General features: G+C 55.4%; 1 protein-coding gene across 6 annotated transcripts in view; it reads right to left on the bottom strand.

Moving 5' to 3' along the window:
• Positions 1-15869, bottom strand: part of RIPOR1 (RHO family interacting cell polarization regulator 1) — a 37519-nt gene extending 21650 nt beyond the window's left edge. For 3 of the 6 annotated variants that reach the window (XM_062586890.1, XM_062586888.1, XM_062586891.1), the window contains exon 1: positions 9352-9484. In XM_062586890.1, the coding sequence (XP_062442874.1) occupies positions 9352-9430 (79 nt within the window). In that variant the 5' untranslated portion in view covers positions 9431-9484. Of the gene's footprint in view, positions 1-96; positions 529-9351; positions 9485-15824 lie in introns of those variants that run through there. The other 3 variants (XM_062586893.1, XM_062586889.1, XM_062586894.1) reach the window with 3 other exon arrangements.
• Between the last annotated feature and the right edge of the window lie 3800 nt (positions 15870-19669).

Genomic DNA, 19669 nt, shown 5'->3' with positions numbered 1-19669 from the left:
CACCAGGTGACTTTTCAGCTAGGAGAAAACGCCGCAAAGTGGAAGGAGCAGCAGAGGAATGTGAGCAGAGGGGCCCGCACTGCTGGCGCTCAGTACCTTTGTGTTTGCTGTTCATAGTGGGCTGTGTGTTCCCCTCTGGCTGGGGCTGGTGTCCTGGGCACGGTGGGCAGCTGCCGCCGTCTCTCTCTCATGCCGTCTCATGTGCAGCAGGCCAGGCCAGGGTAGGGAGTCTCCTCCCACACTTCCCCTGCCTGAAGGCTGACATCACTGCCCAGAGCCACATCCTCAGCCCTGAGTCAAAGCCTGAGGAAGGGAGGACAGCTGTCCCTTCTGGAGGGAAGGGGCCCCAGCAGCACTGACTACACCAGGAACAGGGCGGGCCCCTGCCACTCCTGGCAGCTCTCCTCCAATTGCCCCTTCCTATAAGGCTATGGTGTGTTTTCCACCTCAGCACAGCTTCCTCCAGCCAGGCTCACGGCATGGCTCAGAGCATTCTGTCTTCTGCCCTTCCCTCCAGGCACCTCCACCCCACTGCCTAAACATGGAAACTGAGGCTCACCTGCAGGGAGCCAGGGATCCTACCCACATGTAGTACAGGAGCACAAATGTCCAAATCATGGGAAAAAAAATACTGCAGAGCCAAGCGTGCCAGGTGCTTCACTCGGGCTCCGAGCTGCAGCATGGCACAGCAAGTCCTAAATCCCACCAGCGCCACTACTGCCAGCCCTGCTGCTCCTACTGGCCTTGAACGTAACCCATGTTGTGATCTACAGACTGTGACAGGCCCCACAGCCTTCCCCCATCAGCTCTGACCAGGGCTGCGTCATGCCAACGTGAACAGCCAATATGCCGCCAGCCCATCATGCCAGCCTCGTGCCAGACTCCTGTGAGACTGCTCTCCCCAGTGGAGCCCTTGTCTGTAGCAACCAGAGCAGGCCAGGAGCAAGAAAGAGCAAACATTGCCCTCTAAACAAGCCATCAGCCTACAGCTGGAGCCAGTCCCTGTTGGGGTGGGTGGGGGGGGGTGGAGATGTTCCAGTCATGGCCCCGCACTCCTGGCTCCATGGACTCAGCTCCATACCAGGTAAGCACCAACCCATGGGGCAGAGCAGACTTCTGCCCAGGCAGTCAGGGCTCACAACCATTGCTGGAGATGGAGAGCAGTCTGAACAGACCTCTCTACTCTCTCTTCTGGACTGCCTTTTTCTCTTTTTTTCCTTTTTTAATGTATAAAAAAGAACACTCTGCTTTGCTACAGGCTGCACAACAGGTGTTGGCATTGGGAATCCCACAGCATGCCCATGGAGCATCCCATTATTTCACTATTGTATCTAGCAGCCACTTAGGAAAAAGGACTTCCTTGTTCAGATCTTCCTAGCTCATGTCATCCCTCCAGAGTCCTTGGGAGGCTGGTTTCAGTGCAGAATTTCTTGCAGGACTCTGAAAAGATGATGGGTGTGATTCTCATGTGGGAAGCAAAAGGGATGGTTGTTGAATCTTTAACAAAGAGGGTTTTCTTTCCCGCCTGTTCAGTAGGCGTAGGAGTCTGGCCTTAACAAAACCAGCAGGGCATGACTGATGAGCCAGTCAGACCATGACCAGCTTTCCACGGAAGATGCCCCATTCCCCATGGGTGTCCAGCTTCCAAGGGGCAGGCAAGGCCTAAGGACAGGGAAAACTCCCTTGCACAGCTTTTCAGTGTTACTGAACTGAAGGGGAAGATAAACCTGAGTCCCTGTCCCTGTTTGGGACACAGGCAGATAGCAACAGTGCAACTTTGTGTGAAGTGTCCACAGGACCTCCAGCAGAGGAGCAGTCAGTTCCAGGAACCCCAGCCAGCAGCATTTGGGGCAGGAGATATCTATGGGGTAGATCCTCCAGAGGAGGGCTGGGGCTGAGGCCTGGGCCTGTCACGACAGAGGTGGGGAACAAGCTGGAGAGGGGTCCCAGGGAGAGTGAGACAGACACCTTCCCACACTAGGCAGAGTGCCCAATCCCCACACACTGACCCTGCAGCAGGGCCGCTGCAGACAGGCGATTGTGCCCTACATGCTAATCCCGGTGGCAACTGTCATCTCCCAGCCCTATGCTTGGCAGAAAGTACAGAGAGTCCCAAAGCAACAGGGAGCCTCTGCAGCCAGAGATGACTCTGTGACAGAGATGTGGCTCCTGCACTGCAGGTCCCTGTGCAGGCCCAGGCCCCCAAGTGCCCAGGTATGGCTATCCCCACAGCCTCAGCTTTCTTTAGGCCTTAGCCCTGGCTCCAAAAGAAAAAGCTGGAGCAGCCTAGCCCTCTCTAGCCTGGGAATGGCTGCCGTCACCACAGCAGGAAGAGACACCTCCCTCTCAGGCTCCTTTCCTGTTTGCTGCTGCTTTTAAGTGAGGTAGTGCAAGGTCTAGGAGGAAAAACATTGGGGCACAGTATTAACGGTCTACCTCCAGAGATGAGGTTCTCCGGGGCACAGTTAACCTCCTTCCTTGAAGATGAGCCAATTGCATGGCTGCCTGTTCAGGCTAGAACTGGCCCACTCCCTGCTAATCTGTGGGCAGAAGGGCACCAGCATAATGCAGAATGCCAGAATCTTGCGCAGTGGCATGGCTCCCCAAGCACACACATGTACATGCACAGCCACGTACCCTGCCTCAACTGGGTTTGGTGAGCCCGGGGCAGCGCTGCTGCCACCAAAGAGTGCCAAGCCCAATGGCATCCTCCTGGCCCAGAGCAGCAGCTGGCAGCCTGGGAAAAGTCACAGCACTTGCTATGGAGGGTGCCTGGCTGAGGGCTTCATCTTTGGAAGCCCCTTTCCTTCCTTGCAAGGATACCTGAGGGTATAGACTGGCAAGTCCATCTTTGGAAGACCTGAGGGAAACTTGCCAGGAGGGTGCGACTGAGTGCTGGGATGGGAATGGGGAAGCCACAGCTGTGATGTGGCTTGCAGCCTGCCTGCCTGCAGCATCTACTCCAGTGGCAGGCCAGTGTTGGACACATAGCACATAGCCAGCAGCCCAGCATGGCCCAAAAAGAACTGCTCCATCTCCTCCTCATTGTCAAAGCCATGCACAGGCAGTAGGCCCCCCCAACCTTGCCTGGAGGGGACGTATCCCAGGAGCTCTCCTGCCTGATGGGTAGAGTCACATCCTCTTTGCTGCTGTGGATGAGTTTTACCAGTCAGCTCTCCACACCCTGCAGCCTGTCCCCCAAAAGCTGCAAGACTGCTTACCCAGCTCTTTGAATTGGGGCTCCCCCTCTTCAGCTGCAGCATTCTCAACCCTGCCAGTCTGCTAATGGACCTCCTTCTGCCCCCAGCTCTTGCGATTGAGGACAGACCCAGTATGCGGAGCAGAGCTCACCCAAGGCCTGCATCACTGGCCGAAGTAGCCCTTCTTGCACTGCCCCAGCTTTGCTTCACTCTGGGTGCAAGATGGGGACATGCAATGGTACCTGCACCCCTTTCCCTTAGCGCTGTGTAACCCAGCCTTTTGCAAATGCATAGGCTGTGGCTCATCACATCAGGCACAACTGATGGAGCAGCACACAGTGGCACTGGGAAGCAAAACAGCACTCTTCATGCTGGCATTTGCTGGCTGCAGAGCTGGCACCAGAGAAGCCTGTGCCACTCCAGCATCAGCACCAGTTCTGGGAACAGGGAAACCATGGTTCTGCTGAGGCTGTAGATGCAAGTGAAACCAGCCAGCGTTCTGGAATGCCCCACCACACCAGAGCTGCTGTCAGTGATGTGGAGCCAGTGCCCAGTTCGTGTCCAGGCAGCATGTCTGCAGTTATGTCCCATGCCAGCTTGTTTGTTCTCATTAAAATTTAACAAGAATTCTACACTAAAGCTGCTGGGCACACAGGCAGAGGTGCTCCCCAGTGCCACGCAGAGTGAAAAGAGGTCCAGGCCTTACAGATGAGAAGCTGGCAGTGGCAGCCATGCTGCAGTGTTTGCAGAGACCCTGCCTCTCCTTGCCCTAGAGCCCTGAAAAGGCTCTGCTTAGGGCTGTGGGGTAGCTCATACCCCGAGCACAGAAGGCAAGGTCTTTTGCACAGCACTGTACCATCCTGGGCATCACTCACTGGCGAATGTGGGGATGTGCATTCAAAAGCCCTCAGAGGACCCCTGAGCACGTAGCCTCAGAGCGCTGCTCAGCGTATCTTGAGATGCCTTGCCTGGCACAAGACACAGTGGGCAGTAGGACTTGCCAGCAGCAGGGACACTTTGCCAGAAGAGCACAAGCAAATGGCATGAGCTGAGCCAGCAGCACTGCTGGGAAAGCCTGCAGAGTAATTGAATTAAAAGAATATGTGCCTGCAGAGCCTGCCTTGCCCACCCGGATGTGGAGAGCAGGTGCTGGTAAGGGGGCAGCCATGCATGCAGGGAGGGTGAAGACCATCCTCTTTAAGCTCAGGAAGCTTCCCTAGATGCCCACCACCCCGGGTCTGAGCCAGTCAGAACAATTGCCTCCACCACTCCAACACAGCAGGGATTTGAGTCTAATGCCTGAAAAACACTTTCTACAAGGTTTCTCTATCATGTGCTCCTTTCCCCAGGGAGAGCTACCCCAAGTCTCCCCCATTCCCAAAAAGCTAAGCCTGGCATCACTCTGATAGCAAAGGCATGCCTGGCACTGCCTATCCACAGACTCAGGCAGACAGTCCTGCCATGTTCCAGCCCTGCTGCAGGGTGAAGATTCCCTCTCAGCTATAGAGGACAGGTGCTTCACTTCCAAAACCCTGACCAAGTAACAATGCCCTGAAACAAGGGAGCAGAGCCCTTCCAAACTCTGTCCTTCTCCAGGCAAGCTAGGTAGGGCCAAGCAAATGGATAGACCTGGGAGTCCCCAGAAATGGCCTTTCATTCCCCCTGGAATTGAAGGAGAGCTGAGAACCCCCAAAATGGTCCTGTAGCTGAACTGAGGAGCTATTTAGACACTGGCTCATGCCTAAACACAGTGGGGAAAGCTGCTGGGCTCTGCAACATTCTCCCCATCCTGCTCTGCCACATGCTTTGAAGCAGAGGCCATAGCAAGAGTCACAAGCAAATTTATTCTTCTTATCTCTGATAAGATTTTTTTCCTTAAAACATCATGTTCTCTACAGCTAAACCTGTATTTGGGATGGCAGAGGGGTAGCTTTGGCCAGGATCCCTCTGAAAACCTTTTTCCAAACATTACTCTTCTACACCAAATCACTTCTCATCCCAGATGCAAAGTTAAGTTGCAGTGGAAAAATCCCAATAGCTGAACACTCAAACAAACTCCTTTGTGGGCAGCCATGTTCGGATATATGCGTCACTGGTGAAAGTACAGCCATGGCCAGTCAATTCGAGCAGACAGAAGGAATATCAAGATGCCACAGAATACATTCCCACTTTCCTGTCCCCTGTGGGAAACAGGAGTAGCTGCCCAGAGACCTCATGCTCTGGCAGCACTGAATACCAGAGAGGTTCCCTTACTGCCCTGATTCCTCCCTGCTGGCCCTGGGACCCTTGTGGCATGCCAAGGAGGAGCCAAGCTCTGAGGCTGTGCCCAGCCTTCATCATTCAGCCACTTGGGAAGCCACCTGCCCCAGGAATGTGTTCCGCAGGGGCACAAGCACTAATTAGACAAAGATCAAGGTGATCAAATAGCTATTTTAGCATGCTCCTTGCTAAGCACTCCTCAGATGCAGATACCCACCTGCCTGTCTGCCCTCACATGGTTGGAAGCATCACCACAGCTGGAAACTCAGCAATAAAGGGCACACACTAGTCTGAACTGTCCTACAGCGGGCACCCCACAGCCTGGTCTATGCACAGTAAGGCTGGGACAGAAGTCACTGATGTCCAAAAGAGGACAGGGAGATGAGTGTTAGTGCTTAGGCACTGGCCTGTTGAGGGGCAAAAGAGCTAATGGTCATAGGGGTGACCCAGAGGTGAACAGGAGGTGACATTTCTGCCACAAAAAGCATTGCCATGACTCAAAGGGGAGCCATGTCAAATGAGGGAGTGACAGTTGTGGGCAGGCAACAGTCTCTGTATAGGGTAGGAAAGGCCAGTCCTGGCCTGGGAGAGCCTGGTCCCAGCCCCTGGGGTTGCAGACTGCCTTCCTAACCACAGTGCAAGGCAATTAACACCTCTAACTTAATGCAGAAACAGCAACCAGAGTCCAATGTCAAGATATCACAGCAGCCTGACACCACAGATCATACGCAGAGTCACGTGTCACATATCTACAGCTCTATGCCCCAGGGGCTGGAGAAGAATTAGTCCTTGTGTCAAGTGAGGCTCTACCCGTGGTGAGATTGACATTCACACCAAAGGGAGCCTCCTTTCAGTGAGGGAGGACACTTCATGTCTGCTGGACTCTCCTCTTGTCCCACTCCAGGCTCAGCCACCAGCATGTGGGTGCTGCCCAGCACTGCGGGGCAGCTGCCAAGTCCAATGCCAGTCTTTTTCTGATGTGGGCTGCTGGTCTCCCTGAGCTGCTCAGGGAGGAGTGGTGCTGGCAGGACCTGGCAGATGCCACTCCTCTGCCCACAGCACAAGGCTTTGGCAGGAGGAAGGTGGGCTAGGAACTGGCACAGCTGTTGTGGCTCAGGAGGCCAGGCAGCCCAGCTGGGCACTGAGGCTGCAGCAGACTCAAGACCTTCCCCGTCACTTCCTTGCATCTTCCTGATACGACAGCAGGGCAGAAATAGAACAGATATAAATGGCAGCCCTATAAATAGCCCCAAAGCACAAGCCAGGGAGGCAGGGGCAGTGGAAGCAGCCCTGTACTGCCTTGCTCCAGGCTGGTGATGGTTTTGACTCACATAAAGCCTAACCTGGCTCTGCAGCCTGTGTCTTCTTTGGGAGCGCAGGTACTTTGCGCAGCTGCCCTGCCTCTAAAGCACCAGCTCCTGCCTGTGACTGTTCTCTGATGTCCCTGGCCTCATTCTCCAAGTCAGAGCAACCTCAGACCACAGCTAGAGCTCCAATATGCCCACCATAGCTTCTGCTGACAGTACAGACTGGAGCCCCCCACATGGACATCTCTGAGGACATCAGAGAGCACTTCTCTTGCCCATGCACTCCTGGACACAAAGCTTTCCTACAGCCCCTATGGGTGCTCACCAGCAGCTGAGGGCCCATCTAAGCCTCCAGCCTCCCCTACAGATACCAGGAAGAAAAGGGTCCCTGGACCCCTATCAGGAGCACAGCAAGGACAAATGACCCAGGAGCCACATGTCACTGCTTGCAAGTCCTCAGGTCCTTGCTCAACTCCTTGTAGGGTAACAGCAGGTATTGGACAACTGCCAGCCTGAATTGGGATGCAGCCTGGGGCTCCTCTCCCTGGGCATCCCAGGAGCCTTGCCATGGCCACTGAAGCCACAAATTCCTGGGCAGAGCAAGAACACTGGCCAGGGTTTGGAAAGAAGTAACTGCATTCCCAGGGCTGCTTCCAGCCTCCTAAGACCTATCATAGGTCAGCACTCAGCTGCTGGCTGTATCTGGACACAGTGGATGGGTACCTTCCTGGTTCAAGAAGGGAGTAGCACCAACACACCCCAGCAGCTGCCTGACAGGCCTGGATACCCCTGGGAGAAAGGCTACCCATCAGAGCAACACCGAATGTGCGGAAGAGGCAAGCCTACTCTCTAGCACCCATCCATCCTGAAGAATATGGTTAGTAACTTGCCCCCCTCCCCACAATGGCATGCCCTGCACTGCCACAACCTGGGGCTGACTCTCATAGTGCTCGCTGCTCTGTCAGCCCCATTGAGTCATGTCCTCTAAGCAGGCTATCCCTCTGCAGAGCTCCTCCGAATGCAGGGGACACAGCAAACCATCAGGATACTCACTGAGCTGAGACCAGCCAACACAGCCAGCGACAACCCCTGTGCTGCACAATTTTGTGCAGTGCTGTTGTCATAACCCGTGTTATCCCCCAGCCATTCCCAGGGAACATGCCAGGGGACCAATGCAGCAAGGCTGTCTCTCAGCCACTAGCTAGGTAATAGGTCCTCAGCTAGCAGGGGATTTATAAGAATGTCAGGATTTCTACCTTGAGCAGTCTCTAGTAGGGGCTCTGACAAGGGTAAAATTCACTAGGCCTGTTTGCTGGTATTGGGGGTGTCATGGACTGGTCTCCTGGACTAGGATAGGGCACAGCTAGGCCCCAAAGTGCAGCAGAGAAAGAGTTAATCGTGCTTTTAAATGATTTCTTGGCAGGCTCTAAAGGGCTGGGAGATAGGAGGATCAGGCCAGCAACAAAGCAAGATCTGTCCCATTAATTCCTCCAAGCATTTTTTCCTCCACTGCCCTGTAGCCAAGCAGAAGGAAGTACCCAGCTGATGTGGCTGTGCACCTAGGACCCTCAGGAGCCTACTCCCACCCCAGGCGTCCTGCTCTAAAGCAGTGGATAGCAGCTGTGGCAGTGGAGGCAGATGGGTGCAGCCCCTGCTCTGGGGCAGGCACAGGGCTGATTGCTCCTGCCTCAGCAATACCTCTCAGAGTTTGAGGGCAGCTGGGGTTGGAGCTGCTGACTCCTGCAAACACTTGGGGAGAGCCCTATATGGACACACTCGGCTTCCCATTTGTCTTCTGTCGTCCTAGAGCAAGGCTGGGAGATCTCAGCACCTCTGCCCAACACAGGTAGGATTTCCCTGACCCAAAAGGGACAGGGTTGGGCATTGATAGGTTAAAATCGTCAGGCTCTCTGTAGAAGAAAACAAGTACCACCATCACCCAAAACACAGGGGGCTGACATGCAAAGTGGCCTCCAGCCCAGCAATCAAGGGACCCACACCCAGCTCAGCCTAGGCACCCCAGACACCAGCTCCAGAAAGGGCTAGAATTGATGGAATAGCGGCAGGGGGCCAACCCCTATCCTGCAGCCAGACAGATCCTGTCTAGGTATCTCTGTCCGCAGCCTCAGCTGATTGCAATGTCCAGCAGCACCCGTCCGAACTGCAGAACAATAGGATGGAGGAGCGCCCCCCCCCCCCAGCCCTGTCCCTGTCCCCACCCATCGGGCAGCATAGACAGCACAACTGGCCTGGGGACAGGCTTACAGCATACCCCTGCTCCCCGGCGTGGCTGGGTTTTGCCACAACTGAGCTGCCCAACCATAGCTTTAAGTGCCCTTGCTAGGAACGGCAAAGAGCCCACCCTGTCAGTGGGCTGAAGATCAAGCAGCTGCAGGCTTGCAGAGGACATTGTCTGAGGCCCAGGACACTGCCTTGCGAGGTACACACCCTCCTGGGCCCTCCAGAAAGGGAATGCAGGGCAACCATGCTGAGCCAGCAGCCCCTCTTCCCTCTCTTCCCCATGACCAGCAGCTTCCCAGGGCAGGCAGGGCTGTCCAGTACGTAAAAGGGCTGGGGGCACTCACATGTCCTGGGAGACGTGGGAGATGGCGTGCACAGCGAAAGCGGGCCTGGTTTGGTGCATCCCCTTTGTTCCACTCCCATGGACGGAAGCAAACAGGGAATTCTTACAGGCACTCGGCAGCGCCCACCCTGGCCCTCTCCATGGAAACAGCGAGAGCCATGTGATTTCATCAGGAAACCACGGGCAGAGTGAGCACAAATCGCCAGGAGCGCCTCCCCCGCCAGCCCTCTCCAGGAGGAGACTGTCACAGCCACAGCTATTGGTCTATTACTGCTGGGGCTACAGCCACCCTGGGCCAGGGTCTGGGTGCCCCTGCCTGCTCTGCAGGCTGCCAGTGTGTCAAGCACCTGGGGGTTTGGATGTGCATCCCTGGGGGTTTGGATGGGCATTTGCCACTCCTTTGCTCCTGTCAGTCTCACTAGCCTCTTCCCCAGGAGGCACAATACAGCTGAGCCCAGGGACAGCTGCGAGCAGGACAATCAAGTCCCTTTCCCAGTCCTGCCTGCTGTGTGCAGATGTGTGGATGCAGTTTGTGCTCCCCTTGTCCTGAGTCTGATGGGACCAGCCCCTCAAGATCAGGGACCTGGACCTGCTTGTCCTCCTGACTGTGCACACCTCCTGCAGGGACACAGCATACTCATGCCCAGTCTCTCCTGCCTCTCCCTCAGGTCACAGAATGAAATGTATAGCAGGAATGTCGCCCCACGCTTTTCCTCAGGCTACCACAAGCCCCTGGGCTTTGGCTCTACCCAAGGACTCCAGACATGTTGTACAGCACTCACCTACGTACAGATGAGTAGGGGGTCTACCACCTGTAGACCTCAGGAAGATGAGGAAAGCGTCTCTGGGAAGCGAAGTGACATACCCAAGGTTGTGGGGTCAGTCGGTGGCACAAACAGAACCAGAACTCAGGCATCCTTGCTTCCAGCCCAATGTTCTAACCATGGGCCAAGCTACCTTCCCTCCCACTTCCAGATCCTGGCTGTGGAAGGCAGGAGCCACACACAGAGCATGCTCTCTCCACTCCTGAACAGGAAAACCACAGGAGCAAAGTGTAGGATCAGACCTGCCACCTTCATCTCTACCAGCTTCCAGCCTCACCAGAGAAGGAGTCTCCTAACATACCCAACTACAGGGACAGACAGTCCTGGTGTGAATCCAGACTGCCATCTTAATGGATGACACAGCTAAAATCCTGTGCATTCTGTGTTGACTTCCTCATGGAGGATCATGTCTCCTGATGGCTCTGCCACAGAATGGATCCTGCCCTGACAGCCCAGGCCCTAAACATTGGCACCTCGGACCAACCCCAGAGCTCAGGGTCCAGGGTAGGGAGAAAGTCTCACATCTTGAGCACCAGGTCTGCCTGCTGATAGGATTCATCCTGCTCCTCCCCTTATTCCCAAGCCTGTTTTTCTCCTACTTGTCCTAAATCATATTGAATTGACCCAGATTTAAATGGGGTTGATGCCTTTCCAGCCCCAGTGAGATGTCCTCAATGCAAGGACAAGACAACACAGAGCTCTAGCAATGGAAGAGCACTAATTAGACCACTGCCACATCCTGGAGGTCAGCAGAGTAGGGCAATACTGGTGACACTGCACTGCTGCTTCTGTCCTGGGGCCACACCAAGAAATGGAGTGCTGCTGCAGAGCAGAGACACTGAGGCACAGGGACTCTGCCAAGGACGCTCTGAGAGGGCTCAGGTGTCTTTCTCCTAGGCCTTCTCTCCAAACTGGCCTGGTTATGTGGAAAGAGCAGCAGTGCAAAGACAGGACAGAAGACAGCAAGCCCCTTGGCTACCAGAGAAGAGCCAGCCCAGTAGGCCAGCATGGACATGCATGGACAGAGGGCTGAATGGAAGTGTGTGGATAGGCCGACCCACTTGTAGACCCCAGGAACATATGCCCCTATCTCACTAAGATGTGTGGTGAAGTCAGCACCACTATGCCAGCTGCTGTCACTGAAGCAGTGCCAGAGGGAGGGCACAGCTGTGACAGCACCTTGTATAGATATAGCGGGACTGGATTCCATCCAGAAGTCTGGATGGTGTCACCACCTCACCCTCCCTTGAAAGCTCTTCAAGGGCAACTGGGTCTTGCCATGTGGGCAGGGGAACAGAGTTACCCAGGAGAAGACAGGATGCTGCACTCTGCTAACACACCTGGTTTGCATGGGTGCATCCAAGTCTCCTCTTGCCCCTAGCTTGCAATTTAGCACCAGCTCAATATGCTGACTACTACACACCACAGTATGTCTGGGTCCCCTCTGCCAATCAAGACCCCTGAGTTGGCCATGCCAGCATTCAGCCTTACCAACTTCCCTCCAGCGAGATAGGTCTTTAGGCACCGAACATTTCGAGTGTCTTGAGGCAGCATATCCAACACAGTCTGTTGTCCCATCCCACAATGCCCTGGTCTCCACTTCTCTATGTACCACCATTATAAGGTGAAATACCAGTCTTGGCCTCCCAGGGTGGGGCACAGCCAAATGGCCCATCATGGCTCTGAGCCCTGCAGCTCAGTGAAGGGGCTTGCACCAAGGCTGTGGCAAACAAGGCTGCCTTTAGCACTCCCCTCTCAGCTGCCACAAGTCTGCCCTGCCAGACAGGGTATATTGAGCTAAACATTCCCTCTGCCAAGGCTCTGGCTGGTGCACAGTATAGGCTATTCCAGGTCACATGGAGTTTGCTCGACACAGGCAAGCTTTGTAAACAAAGCAAGGGCAGGCTAACCACCTGAGTCTCCACAGCAACCCCTCTCCTTGCACCCAACTCCCCGGCCAGACTGCTCTCCAAAGCAACATTTCTGTTTTTAAGGAGGCATGACACTCACACCCGCCCACACTCAGGGGTTAACCTTCACAGCCACATCCAGTACATGTGGTGCTGCATATGGTCTGGATACTCGCCAAAGGAGGAGGCTTCTCAGCAGACGCTGTTGCTGAGCTGGGAAGCTGGGTGCTCATGCAGGCAGGAGTCCCTGACTGCAGGGCAAAGAGATGTGGCAGGCACCCTGCCCCAGTGTCAGTCCCAGGTCACCCATTCCCTCTCCAGCATGGAGTGTTGGGACATACCAATACCTTGCAATGACCTGAGGCTACCCTAAGTAAAGCAGCCTCAGTGACTGGCTGTCAGTCTGGGCCACCAGCATTTGACTGCCTCTGTGCAGAGAGGAAAAAGGCCTGAGTCAGCTGGGGATCTGCTGCACATCACAGACATCACTGTTCCCTTTACATAGCCTCCTCTTCACATCGTGTCTCTTCCCAAATCTATGTTCTTCTCACTCAAGACTGGGCCTTCAGCCATTTCAGTTCTTCCTCTCCCCTCTCTCCAGAGGGCACGAGTCCAGACCTTGGCTCCAGGCCTGCCTCCCTCCACGTACATCCTGCAGCAGTCGCATGCTCAGCATTCCTGCTCAGCATCGGAGCAGCACAGCAAGTGCAGGCCATGGTCTGGCCTGCTGTGCTCTCGGCCTCAGGCCTCCCAAGCCTTGCACCAGGACAGCGCGCTGCCATGCATGCTGAGCACTCTGCCCATTCAGACAGAGTCTAAATTTAGTCCCATTTAGTAATTCATTTAGTTCTCGACACAGTCTGCCAGCCCTCCAGATCACAGCTGAACCTGCAGCTCAGCAGGCCTGGCACTAAGCTCCGTGGCCCCTCTTGGTGTGTGTTGGAGGGAACACAGCCTGGGAAAGAGTTAACAGAACTGAGGCAGCATTGGTGCAGTGTAAGCAACAAGACCCGCAGCTTCAGCTGACTCACTGAGGCCACGGCTGCTCTCAGAACTGGCCTGCAGCAGCAAAAGATTGTGCCAGCAGGTCCTCCAACCCACGCTGGAAACCCTTCCCCAGAGTGTTCAGGGACAGCTCACATCAGCAGCAGTCTGAGGCACAGTTCCATCAGCTCATTCCTTCTTGGCCATCCACAGCCCTCTCTGTAGGGCACTGAGATCTGCCTGCTCCTGTGACATGCCTGGTAAGCCAGAAGAGTGAAGCCAAAGATATCCCCACTACCAGCCCTGCCTGCTCTCCATCACAGGTTGCTGGCTCTCCTCTTGTTCTTTAAGCCAGTACAAAACCCTGTCAAAGACCAGAGATGCCAGTTCTGCTCCTCCCTGCCTCCAAAGGGGAAGCAACCTCCCAGCTACAGCTTCCAACTCTCCTTGGAGGCAGGCAGACAGCTGCCCAAGAGCAATCACAAGGCCCAGGCTTCCACTGTATCCTCACAGACACAAGCCCCTTTTCTACCCCTGCCACCATGCTTCTGCAAGCACACAGGCCCAGGTGACCAGCTAGGCCACTACTATGCTTGTCCCTGCTTTGTAGCCACCTTGTACAGTTGCCTGCCAGTCCCAGAAATAAATCACCAATGCCAGCAAAACCAGAGCAGCCACAAACTCGCATCGTGTTTGCTGGCACATGGTGCTGGTCAGCTCAACCAGACTTTCTGGCTGGCAAGCAGGCATCCAATCCTGTACTTTGCAGCAAATTCAGAAAGCCTAGAGCTGGCAGATTGCAACTGCATCACATTCAGCCCCCAGAGTGGGCAGAGGGGAGCAATGAGCTACAGAGGGACACTGTGGGCTAGACAGGATTCTCCAGCAGTAGACTGCAAGCCAATAGCACCCCACTTTCCCCTCTCTTACCTTCCTCCTCCACACTGGGAAGGCAGTCTTTTGAACCTCAGCTCCAGCACAGCCTGGGAGGTTAAACATGGAGCTGACCATACTCCAGGACAATGCTGTCTTCTGCAACCAGGCACTCATCCCCGCTCCAGCACAATAGGAAATGTCTCATGCACACCCTGGAGTAATCATTCCAAAAGTATTCATGATTCATAAGATTCCCATGGCCCCTAAGGGACCATCTGACACCAAGCAGGGAAGCTGAGGTAATGAACAAGCCCAGCAATGAGTCCAGAACACGGCTCAGCCACACACAACTAGAGCCAGTGATGTGGAAGCTGGCAGAGATGGACAGCAGGGCAGGCTCGCTCTCCTAGACATGCAGGGCATAGGCTGCATTGCAAGCCAGGACACTCAGCATCACACTAGATAAGACTCAACTCACTGCATCAGCTGCTACACGAACACCTTGGATCCTCAGCCTGGATCCCACAACAAGGTACATAAAAACCCAGGGGGGAATCACACGCTCAGGAGTATGCAGCAGAACAAAGAGGTTCCTGAGTGATCCCAAGTGCGTGTGGGGAGCAGGTGCCCAGCGATCCTCAGGTGCACTGGCACATGGACTTGGCCACTTCCTACCTCACCCCAGCTCTGTGGAAACCAAGACGCAGGGAGGCCCCTCCTGACACCACAAAACGACCCTTGGCAAGCTGCCCCATTCTCCCTGAACCTGGTACCACCGGACACATCGGGCATCTCAGGAGCTCTGTCTTCATACTCCATTCTTCTCTGTGAAGGAGGCAGATGCACTGGCTGCTACCGCGGTGTCTAGCACCCACAGACAAAGGGGAGCCAAGTATTCCACACCCCATGCTCCAGCATGCTGCAGCTGCTTGGTGGCTTTGATTACATGATGCCCTGCCTTCTCCTCCTTGGAGGCTAGTCACCAGCACAGCGCAGACAACGGGCTGCCAGCTCAAAACAGAGCGGCACTCTGCTGTGGCACTCGTGCTTGCACCAGCCTAGTGGGCCCTGCCACCACCCCAGCTCTGTAAGGTCTTTCCTACACCCTGACAGGCAGACTTTCACACAGCCCATCAGAGCTCCCACCAGTATACTGGTTCCTGACCACAGCAGAGGGACAAAGTGTGTGGAGAGGAGGGAACAGCACTGCAAGCGCCTGGAGCTGGTAGAGGGAGTTTGCCTCATCCCCAGGGGCCAGCGCTTCACTGGGACATGGCAGGGACAAGGAAGGAACAGCAATGGGGGCTGATCTTAAAACACAGCCAGATCCCAAGGCATGCTGCCCAGTGCTGTGGCTTCGTGCCCTCACCAGGGTGCTGGACGAAAGGGCTGGAGGAGAGCAAACCCAGCCAGCTTCACTATGCTCGCTGGCTACTGCCAGGACTGTCCAGAAACATGCAGCCCAAAGCATCAGCTCCCCAGGCAATTCTCAAAGGGGCTATTCATACACCAAAGAGGAAGGAGCGTAGAAGGCTGGCTAACTGGCTCCATACTTGCTCCAGCCCTGTGGCTGCAGCAACCCCCCTGTGGGAGGAAGCGGCACAGCCCAGGGCCGGGTCCCGGTTGCCAGCCTTTGCCGGCTCCCACTGCGTGTACGGCAGAGGGCCCGACCTCCCGGGGCCCCGCTCAATCCACGGCCCCAAGCCGGGCGAGGGCCCGGCGATGCCCCGCGCGCTGCCAGACCCTGGCCTGCGAGACGCCGCTGGGCCCAGCGTCCACCCGGGAAGCCCGCAGAGCGCCGCCGTGGGGGCCTCAGCGACTCACGGCGCCGCGGGCCCGCAGCCGGCCCGGCCCGGCCCCCCGCCGCCGCCCGCACTCACATGGCCGCAGGGTCCCACCGCCGCCACACGAACCGGCCGCGCTCCCCAGGCCGGCGGGGAGCGAAGGAGGAGCCGGCAGCCACCGCCCGCCCCGGGGTGGGGCCCTGCCCGGCTCGCCTGGCCCTGCTGCTCGCCGCGGTCCCCGGCGCCGCCCCGCGCCGCCCGTGGCCTCCCGGCTCCAGGCCTGGACCCCCACCGCCCCCAGCCAGGCCCTCAGCTCGGACAAACATCCTGGTGCTCGCAGCCTTGCACGCCCCGGGCTGGCAGGGTTGCCAGAGCTGCGCTCTAATGGGAGAAGTCATCTTGCACACTTCAAATCCATGCGCAAACATACACACTGGAATGCACTCGGCCCCAAGAAATAGCTTTCCCAGCTTCCTGGGGCAGCACAACACGTGGGACATGTGAGAACACAGACCTGTGCAGCTGCTATGGGTGGGCTCTCCAAAAGTTTTTATTGTGATTCCCACCAGCTAAAAAGCACAAGAACAACCCTGACCACGGGCAGCACCCATTAGGGCTAGCACTGGCCTGTGTCACCCGCAGGGACGGCCTGCAGCACCTTCATGTTAGCAACAGGGACATATATCTAGCTAGAGCACATCACTGTGCAGTGCTCTCTGGTATCCACTATCACCATCCTTCTCCCTTATTTCCATCCTTCTCTGGATTTTTTTTTGTCTTCGGATGCATCTCCCAGCCCCTCTCAGTCCTAATCCTTGAAGTGATGGTAAGATCTTAGGATAATTCAGGTTGGAAGGGACTTCCTGCTCAAAAAATGATCTTCTCTGAGGTGAGGTTGGGTTCCTCCAGGCTATATCTAGTCTGGACTTGAAAATATCCAAGGAAGGAGACAGCCCAGCCTCTCCAGGTCTCATTGCTTGATCATCCTACTGACATAGCATGCTGTCCTGTCCTGTCCTGTGGCCTGTGGCCCAAGACCTCAGGGCCCAGTGAGCTCCCCAATAACACTCCCCTGAGCTGATCTGACACTGAATCATCCAGCGATATGCCCTGCCAGGTCCCAGTGGTTCCCACTGGGAAGGGCTTCCCTGGAAGAAAGTGGCATCATCCAGGCACACACAGACCAGGGACAAAATCATTTGCTGAAAGCCGCTGGTGAAACATGGGTAACACAGGGAACATGTGCCAGTAGCATGTCCTCCCTCCAAATTGCTGCTCCCCTGGGCCCTAGGATGGGGCAGGAACAGGCTGATTCTTGCTCTCCGTAGGTCTAACACGTTCTGCCCCTTCTCACATGCCTCTGACACATGTGTCAATGCCACCAGGCCAGGGCTGTGGCTCCAATTCCCTTTAACCATCACATACTCTGGTATGCTGGAGCCAGCTCTCTGTTTACATGTGTAATTATAATATTCTCCTGCCAGGTATGACTCATGCTTCCCTCTGTCACCCCGCTGAGGTTTAAGCATCAGGGGACTGGTGCTACATAGCCAGCTGGCATTTTCCTTCCAGAGCTGCCAGGCAGCATAGGATGCCACATGGCAGGTGGATGTGGGCTTGGGGAATTCACATAGTGACAGCTGTAAATGGATTGCACAGGCCTCTGTTTTCCATCCTGCTCAGAGACATCTGCAGCAGCACAAAAGACACTGGAGCTTGGAGCTCCCCACCAGGAAGCTTTCCCTGGCTCAGCTCCATTGGGCTGGCTTCCTTCCCCTCCACCCCAGAGACACGTCATTCCTGAGCATAGAGGTGTCAAGCCCTGAGCAAGCACTGCAAGCCCTCATCCCCTTTCAGAGGGTCCAGAGCAGCCAGGGTTGCCAGGGCACTGCCAAGGAATTCCCGTGTCTGCTAAGTCCAAGGATGGTGAGGCACCTCCTCTTCGCACAGCCATGCATCAAGCAGGTCAGGGCTCACTGACACTGGTGGAGGTCTAAGCCAATGCAGAGCATTCCTGCTAACCACATGTAAAGCGATCTTGCTGGCAGGCCGGCGGGGTGCCTAGAGCTTGCTGCTGCCAGCACACCGATCTGGTGGAAAGCTTTTGCAGCTGATGAGTGCAAGCCTCTGACAGCAGTGAGGCTGAGACCCTGTCAGGTCGCTGGAAAATAAGGTCTCCTGGATTTGGACCACTAAGGATGGGGACCACAGCTCTAAAGGGGAAACCATCCCTCTTTTTGGCCTCATATTGAAAGGAAATGTTCTGACTGTGTTCCAGGAGCTAGCTCTGTGTGGTGAGCTGATGCCAGACTACAGTCCCCTGCTTGGTAGCCAGGGTGGTGGGATGGGTGCTAGTGGTATGCTGCTACCCAGCCTATGCACAGCAATTTCTCTGGTGGAAACCAGCAGTTTACTCCCTTGAAATCCCTCAGCTGAATCCCAGTGAGGGCAGTATCCCCAGCCATTCTCCTGGGGGACAGCAAAATCCTCCAGCTGGCACAGCCAGTTCCCTCTGCCATTCCATAGCTCCTAGCTCTTTTTGTTTGTTTGTTTGTTTCGTTGTTCCTTCTCTGTGTGCCTCAGGCTAGGAGAGCTGTCCTTCTCTGGAGAAAGGTCTTCTGCTTCTGATTTCAGCTTTTCCATGAGAGGAAAAAAGCCTCTAAACATCATTTTAGATCCCCCCAATCTGTGTCTCCCTTGCTGAGCCAATGTCTGGGAGTGTGACGGCACTGAGCAAGCACAATAACAAAGAGTGTATGGGAGCTGTTGGGAACAGTGATATTCACAGATGGTATGCAGCCCTGACAGAACTGGCTCCACTTTAAAGGGTAACTTTATCCTGTAATAACAAACAGGAGAAGCCAAGTTCCTCCCCAGCGGCACTTCCCTGGCTCCAAGCAGAGTGACACTGGAGAGAAAGCTGATCTGAGCTCCTGAAATGCTGTGCTGCTAGTTGGAATGAAAACCTGGCCAAGCAACTCTTAAACTCAAGAAAGTGCCCCTTTGAAGCCCTGCTCTGGGCTGCAGAGCAGAGAGGTCAGCCTGGGACCTTGATCAGCCTTGTACAGAGAGGGCTTAAGTTCGTGGATTCATGGGGACAAGGAAGGAGAGGATGTCCTTTTGCCAGTATGCCCGCTCTGCAGGGTCCTCTGCAGACAGAGAAAAGAAGGACTCTAGGATGGAAGATGCTGACTTGGGTGAAGTGACATTAGGACATCCTGGAAGTGCTTACGCCATTCCTTGCATATCTCTCCTTGCCACCACTGTATCTCAGTCCTTTTCTGAGTGCTAACAAGCCAAGAAGGTGTGCACAAGTGCTCTAGGGTGTAGCAGTGCCATACACAGAGTGGGGTCAGAAGGGCACAAGCAGCACCGCTGGGCCCATGTCCTGGACAAAACAATCTGGCTGGCTTCCTGACCGCCTTGCTATGCTGCTCCATGGCCCCAGAAAGGGCTATGACAGAAACCATCACAGAATCACAGAATGGGTAGGTTTGGAAGGGATCTCTGGTGATCATCTAGTCCAACCCCCCTGCTCAAGCAGGGTCACCTAAAGCACGTTAGACAGGGTTGCATCCAGGCGGGCTTTGAAGATCTCCAGAGAAGGAGACTCCACAACCTCCCTGGGCAACCTCTTCCACTGCTCCATCACTCTCACAGTGAAGAAATTCCTGCTCACATTCAGGCGGAACTTCCTGTGGATCAGTTTTTGCCCCATTGCCTCTTGTTCTGTTGCATGGGACAACTGAGAAGAGTTTGTCCCCATCCCCTTGACACCCTCCCTTCAGGTACTTACACACATTGATAAGATCCCCTCTCAGGCTTCTCTTCCCCAGGCTAAACAGGCCCAGCTCTCGCAGCCGTTCCTCAGAGAGCAGGTGCTCTAGCCCTCTGATCATCCTCATAGCCCTGCGCTGCACTCTCTCCAGTAGCTCCATGTC

This window comes from Rhea pennata, chromosome 13, assembly GCF_028389875.1.
Source record: "Rhea pennata isolate bPtePen1 chromosome 13, bPtePen1.pri, whole genome shotgun sequence".
NCBI lineage: Eukaryota > Metazoa > Chordata > Aves > Rheiformes > Rheidae > Rhea > Rhea pennata.
Note: the sequence above shows the minus strand (reverse complement) of the source record. Positions and strands in the feature narration are given on the sequence as shown.